The sequence below is a fragment of the Arachis ipaensis genome, chromosome B9, assembly GCF_059453495.1.
Source record: "Arachis ipaensis isolate K30076 ecotype BB chromosome B9, ASM5945349v1, whole genome shotgun sequence".
Classification (NCBI taxonomy): domain Eukaryota; kingdom Viridiplantae; phylum Streptophyta; class Magnoliopsida; order Fabales; family Fabaceae; genus Arachis; species Arachis ipaensis.
Window position 1 is genome coordinate 18,332,177 of NC_142444.1, and position 7,484 is coordinate 18,339,660.

The 7,484-nt window shown below is 29.0% G+C and overlaps 1 protein-coding gene across 1 annotated transcript; it reads left to right on the top strand.

Annotated features, from left to right (window-relative positions):
• Positions 1-3,170: 3,170 nt before the first annotated feature.
• LOC107615081 (uncharacterized) lies at positions 3,171-4,136 on the top strand. The gene has a single exon (XM_016317195.3). It carries the CDS (start codon positions 3,367-3,369, stop codon positions 3,997-3,999), a length of 633 nt encoding a protein of 210 aa, XP_016172681.1. The 5' UTR covers positions 3,171-3,366; the 3' UTR covers positions 4,000-4,136.
• Positions 4,137-7,484: the final 3,348 nt, after the last annotated feature.

The window sequence follows — 7,484 nt, forward strand, 5'->3', positions numbered from 1 at the left end:
AACATGGGAATTTGGATGAAAGGTTGTTCTGCCAGTATACCTCTTTCTAGTGTTCTCTCTTGTGAGCTTCATGCTATTTGGAGAGGGCTTGTTATGGCTTGGGATTGCGAGTATAAAGAGGTCATATGTGAAACTGATAATCTTGATGCGTTTCTTCTTGTTTCGCGAGGCACAACCAGCATGATTACGAATGACTCTGATCTGCTTGACAAAATCAAAGAGATGCTTCAGCACAATTGGACAGCTACTTTAATGCTCATCCAGCGTACAACAAACAGAGCGGCTAATTTAATGGCTAAGACTGCTGCTTTAAACAAGCAGGTGTACCTAGAGTGGTTACAGCCCCCTAATAACTTAGACATTATTATTAGAGAGGAGTGCTACTCTTTCTCTTAGGTCTTTTTTCTTTGTATTATGTTCAGTCACCAAAACATTTAGCAAAAAAATTAATAAATTAAATTTTGAACCGGTATAAATTAATATTTTTTATAAAAAATTACTACAATATTCCTATTATAAAACACAACTAAAATATCCCTATTATATATATATATATATATATATATATATATTCATTTTGAAAACTTTAAATTCTAATGTAGTAATTTTTTATAAAAAAATAATATTAATTTAGACAGATTCAAAATTTGATTCACTATTTTTTGATCAAATTAATTTGTCTGACCTAATTTTGACAAAAATAATATAATTTAAGTGATTATATATGTTAAATTTTAATTATTAAAAATATCTTTAAAAAAAGACGTTTTCTGCGTCTTGATGGGAACATTTCTTTATTTGTATTAGGTGATTCTTTAATTCGTTATGATTTTTTTTATTTTTTTTCATACCGAAATTCAATTTTTGTAAGTCAAAATTAGTATAGTCTAGTTAAAAATTTATATTTTATATTTTACATTTTTTACCTAATTAATAATTTATAAGTTAAAATTAATATTTTTTATTTTTTTCACACCAAAATTTAATCTTTGTAAGTCAAAACTAGTATAATCTAGTTAAAAATCTATATTTTATATTTTATATTTTTTACTTATTAATAATTTATAAGTCAAAATTAATATAGTATGAGTTGAGTTAAATGTCTGTATTTTGTATTTTGTAATTTTACTAAACTAAATTTGTCTCTCATACTCTCATTAATGTGACAAAAATAAATGTTACTTTTTTTTACCTGAAATAAATGTTGCTTTGAATGTTCTTTCAATTTGATATGAAAACAAAGGTAGAATGCCCTTATTGAAAAAAAATGGCCAACAAAAACAAAGCTTATTTTACTTCGACGAAGACATTAAAAACTTCCAAGTTATAATTTTATGTAGACTAGCTAAAATTTGGATCTTTTAAATTTTAAATTTGTACTTTAGAGAATAAAGTGTGATCTTTTATTCTTGAATGATTTCTCTCTCATATTTATTCTTAGTCTCACCTATAAAATAAATGATGAGAAATCACATTTTACTCTTTAAAGTTAAATTCAAACTTTAGAGAATCGAAATTCGAGTAGCCAATATGTTTCCACAAAAAAAGCTCAAGTTTCCACAAAAAAAGTCCAAATTTTTAGAGCCTTAGACAACAATCTAATTATATCTAATTAATTACCAGCAAAATAACGAAAAAGAGAATTCCTTGACTCTCATAATGCTGTTATGAATGACCTATCAGAGAAAGCACATTTTATACATGTGGCAGTTTTATAATGCACCACTTATTAACAACATCACATGATAATTTTGAGTGTAACACTTTGTTTAGATGCAAAATGAAAAATGTAAGAAAAGAAAATAGAAGAAAAGAAAATGAAAAGGAAGAAAATAAAAGAAAAAGTTGTTTTTTTTTTATATTGTTTGGATGAAAAGAAAGTAAGAAGAAATTTTTTTTTTTGTTTAGATAGAAGGAAAAGTAGGAAGAAAGAAAATTATAACTAAGTAAAATTACATTAATATCTTTATTTATATTATATATAAATTATAATATAGTAATGTATTTAAATTATTTTTTAATAAAAAAATGTTCCTAATTTTATTTTAAAATTTTAATGTATTATCATTATAAATAATAATATTTTTTAAAATTTATTTTTTTATTTTCTATTAAATATTATAAATTTTGCTTAATTTTAAGCATGGACATATTAATAATTTCACCTTTATTTTGGAACTTTAAGCAGATTTCTCCGCAAATTTGGAAAGAAAACTTGGATGTAGGCCTCACGTCATTATTTTTCCTTTCCATCTAATTTCTATGCTGATCCAATAAAAAAAAAAAATTTATTTTTCATCAATTTTTCTTTCTTATGTTTTCTTTTCTTCTAATTTCCATTGATCCAAACATAATGTAAATATCAGAGAATTTTCTTGATTTGGTTGGAGAAAAAATAAGTAAAAAAAAAATAAATAAAAAATGATATATTTTTTTGTTTGGTTATAAAAAAAAGAACAAATATTTTTTTGTATGAATCCCACTAAAATTTTTTTTTCACAAATAAAAAAATAAAAAAAATATTTTTATATTTTCAATATTATCCTTAGTTATATTATTATTAATAATTATTAATATAAATTTAATTTTAATATATTATTATAATAAAAATTTATATTTAAACATTATATATTAGATAAATAATACAAATCAAATATATAAAATTATAATATTTTATAATATTTATAAAATATAATAAAATATAAATAAATAAAAATATTTATACTTTATTTTATGATAAGAGTATTAATATAATTTTATACTATCATAATTTTCTTTCTTCTCACTTTTTTTTCTATCTAAACAAAATCTTTTTTTTTAATTTTTTTTCAATCTATTTTCTATCTATCCAAACAACACACAAATAACTTTATTATTTTTTTAATTTTTTCTATTTATTTATTTATTTATTTTTTATTTTCTTTCCTACCTCCAAACAAACACGAAATATCTCTTGCTTGCTAACCACTTAGACACTATGCTACTAGTCTACTACAAAATAATAACACGTAAATGTAAACATCATAACACGGTTGAAAAAGACCCATATAGTGATTGGCTCATCTCTAATTTATTTGCCCAATCGTTATTTCTTTCCCCCCTTTTATTCTTTATTCATAAACTTTTATCATTGACATTGTAAATTAGACCAGCAGAATTAGAAGCTAGAATTTGAACATTCTAAGCTAAACTTTAAGAATTCACCTACCGACTATTATTTTATTGCACCTCCATTTAGCTACGACTACACATTATTTAATTTATTATATTACAAATAGCCATCGCTTAACATCATCATATGTCAATTTAAATGCTTATTTGAGCCAGTCATTGTATGAACCATTCTTCTCTACAAAGAAAAAAACAATGGAGGGAAATTCAATACCAACAACTATGGCTATGAACCAGAATGGAGCACAGAGAGGAAGAGCATCATCAAGGGATACCCAAATGATTACAACAAAGGGAAACTGGGTTGAAGAGATGCGAGGTTCTCTAATGGTTGTAGCGACGGTTATTGCAACCCTAACTTTCCAAATTGCAATAAACCCCCCAGGGGGCGTTTGGCAACAGGACTCAAATAACCAACAGGGTTGTGCTTCTGGAAACACCTGCAAAGCTGGCACTTCTGTTTTGGCCACTTCCTCTCATGACAAAAACCAACGCTTGAAATACGAAATGTTCATACTCTTATGCACTGTTTCTTTCACTGCATCACAGACTGTGATTCTTTTTCTGCTTACTGGCTTTCAGCTGCGTAATAGGCTGGTCATGTGGTTGTTGATTCTTGTTATGTGCCTTTCGGTTATTTGCTTGGCTGGGGCTTATGTGATCTCCATTTGGATGGTCATGAAGCCACTTGACAAGTTGATTAACAAAATCACCTGGTATTATGCCTTGTTTTGGGTTGGATTGGTTGCTCTGCTTTGTCTCGCACTCTTGCTTCGCTTTCTCATCTGGCTGCTCAAGGCGTTCTTCCGGTTTTTATGTTGTTGCTAATGATCCTGAATCCGATTTTTAGTAGTGTTTGATTGTTGTAAGTTAATATTTGCGATAGTAATTTATAATGATTCTATAAATAGTTTGTATCTTGTACTCATTAGACATAATTCAATACACATAAATCCATTTGCTTAGTTTTTTTTTTCTCTGAGTTCTAACATAATTGTTAAGCCGTTAGAAGATTATACTATAGTAATACGGTGAGTAGATGCATCATTTGTGTGGAGAATCATCTGCCGAAGTGCGTTGACGCTTAAAAGATGAGTCAACTTCAACTTGGTTGAAACTTTTGGAATATGATAAATACGTGTATGTGCCTCTGTATTCATTATTTTCTTAGTTGGATGAGTTGTTTAATTATTTAAAAAATGTGTGAAGGACAATAGATAATTAATTCAAATTAGTTTAGAGTTATTTTATTTTATATTTTTTAATTATTATTTATTTTATTTTGTATTTTTTACTTGTTGGAATAATTGAATAATTTTAAATATAATAAATATATAACAAATATATAATTTTAGATAATTTTAGATTATTGTCTCTAATATAACCAATTTATTTTTACATATGTAATTGATTGAGAGTCATAATTCATCTTTCTAATTATTCTCCTAATACTTAAAACTTAAAAGAATAAAAAGTTTAAATATATATGTTATTTTTTAAAAACACCAAAAATTAAAAATAAAAAATTCAAAACTTCTTTATTTAGAAGTTAGGAGAGTCAATAATGAATTAAGATTTCTAATATTTTTTCTTAATTGAATTAGAGCTAATCATATGTATTTAGTATAATGTTTGGGAGGCATAATTTCACTTGCTTTTTTAGTTTTGAATGCATTCGTTTTCTTATTTTATATTCCTTAATTATTAACAAAATAAATAAATTATTTTAGATGTAATAAATATATATATATATATATATATATATATATATATAAAATTATAAAGATTATAAAGATTAAGTTAAATAAGATAATTTTATGTTATTGTCTTCCTATTATTACTCATGTATCTAGTACGAGTTGTTAATTAAAAATTAATTAAATTGTGAAAATTGCATATGAGCATGGAGAATAACAATAATAGAGAAACCAAGAAGAAATTGAGAATTGAACTTGTATAATGATAAGATTCAAAGAATACAATACTACAACTTGCTATTTATACAAACACTACTTCTAATAGAATTGTCTTGCTACTCTAACAAACTATACAGCTCAACATGTGCAACAAAATCCACTATTAACAACTTTCTATACAAGAGAAATAACAACCTATATTAACAAATTCTAACTAACAAAATAAATATTAAGTAACACCTTCCCGTAAGCTTGGACTATTGGGAGAGAAGAGGTCTAACAATCCAAGCTTAGAGTAACCTACATTGAAAGGCTCAGGAGCAAGAGGTTTAGTGAAAATGTCGGCAGCTTGATTATTGGAGGAAATAGGAAGGAGATGAATCAATTTTCCTTGCAATTTGTCACGGATTATATGGCAATAAGCTTCAATATGTTTTGTATGTTCATGAAACACAGGATTAGTGGCAATGTAAATAACTGAATTGCTATCACAATACAGATTAATAGGCTTTATGATTGGAACACCAAGATCTTGAAGAACATAACTCAGCCATTGAGCTTCTCGTGTGGCCAGAGCTAAAGCTCTATACTCTGCTTCTGAAGAAGAGGCTGCAACTGTTAGTTGTTTCTTACTCTTCCAAGTAACCAAATGATGGTCCTAAATAAAAACAATATCCGAGATGGATCTGCGAGACTCAACACAACCAGCCCAATCAGAGTAAGAGAAATCAGTAAGTTGTAAATCAAAATCTGCAGAGAAGAAGAGGCCTACAGCAGGAGAACCCTTTATATAATGCAGTACTCTATGTGCTGCCTTCAAACGTTCAGTAATAGCGCAATCCAAAAACTAGCTCAGCTTCCCAATGACATAGCTTATATTAGGTCTAGTATTTGATAGATATAAAAGCTTGCACACAATTCATCTATAGTGACCAGAATCAGCGAGCGATTTCCCAGTAGTTTTACTTAGTTTTGCTCCATAATCAATAGGAATGGTGGCAGGTTTGCACCCTTCAAATCCTGTTTCCTTGAGTAAATCAAGGACATATTTTCTCTAATACAAAGCGATTCCCGTCTTGGATCTTGCCACTTCTAGACCAAGGAAGTACTTCAAATCTCCCATGTCTTTGATCCAAAATCTCTCATAAAGAACATCTTTAACTGAGTTAATTTCATTTAGGTCATCATCTGCCAATACTAAGTCATCTACATATACTAGAATTGCTATGAATTCAAGTGATGTAATCTTGGTGAAGAGGCTGTAATCCGATTTGCATTGAGTGAATTTTAGCTCAAGTAGAACCGATTTGAGCTTGCAATTTCATTGTCTACTAGCTTGTTTTAATCTATACAAGGACTTTTCAAGCTTGCAAACTTGACCGACTTCTAAACCTGGAGGCACCTTCATATAGACCTCCTCATCGAGTTCACCATACAAAAACGCCGTGTTGACATCAATTTATTTAAGGTGCCACCCTTTCACTGCTGTAACAGCCAGCACCACTCTCAAAATCCCTAACTTTACTATAGGACTGAAGGTGTCTCGATAGTCAACACCAGCCACTTGTGTGAATCCTTTGGCAACGAGTCTTGCCTTGTGCCTCTCCACTGTGCCATCCGGGTTGTATTTGGTACGAAATACCTATTTACAGCCAATCGCAATCGCTCTCTTTCCAATTGGTAAAGAAGTTAGCTTCCATGTCTTGTTTTCTTCCAAGGCAATTAGTTTAGCTTTTATTGTCTCTTGCCAACAAGTTTTAATGATTGCATCCTCATAGGTTTTAGGCTCTAAATTCTGAATAGCAACAGAAAATGCCAAATACATATGAGAAATCCTAGTATAAGACAAGACATTGGAGAGAAGATACCTTTGAGCAGTGAGCTGCGATGAGGGTGAAACAATGTTGATGGTTTGGCACTCGTAGTCCTGCAAGTGAGCAGGTGGTTTAGTTTACCTAGTCAATCTCCTTACATCAACAATTTCAGGCATAATGGAGGATTCAGGCATAGCAGTAGAATTATGAGTTGAAAACTCTTCATGTGATGTAGATGTGGGTTCTAAATGATCATAAATTTCAAGATAGGAAAGAAGTTCTTTAGTTTCATTTAACTCAGATAAAGCATTATCATGTTGATAGCTGAGATTTGGGTGATGCAAGCTTGGTTGAGGGCTACATCATTAGTGTTTAAAACCTGAATCTGAGTCTCTTCCAAAAATTCATACTCAAAAGGATAAGATGCAACATGAGATGAATTAGAAAAATTTGAAAAGTTGTTATCATTGGAATTATTGGAGTGACAGTAAGGAAAACAATTCTCATGAAATTGGACATCCCGAGATAAGAAAATATCTCGAGTTTGAAAATCAAAGAGCAGGTATCCCTTTGTACCCTCTCT

Bases quoted from the DNA above. Each gene is read 5' to 3' on its own strand.
- LOC107615081 (XM_016317195.3), top strand. From the start codon at position 3,367: ATGGAGGGAAATTCAATACCAACAACTATGGCTATGAACCAGAATGGA.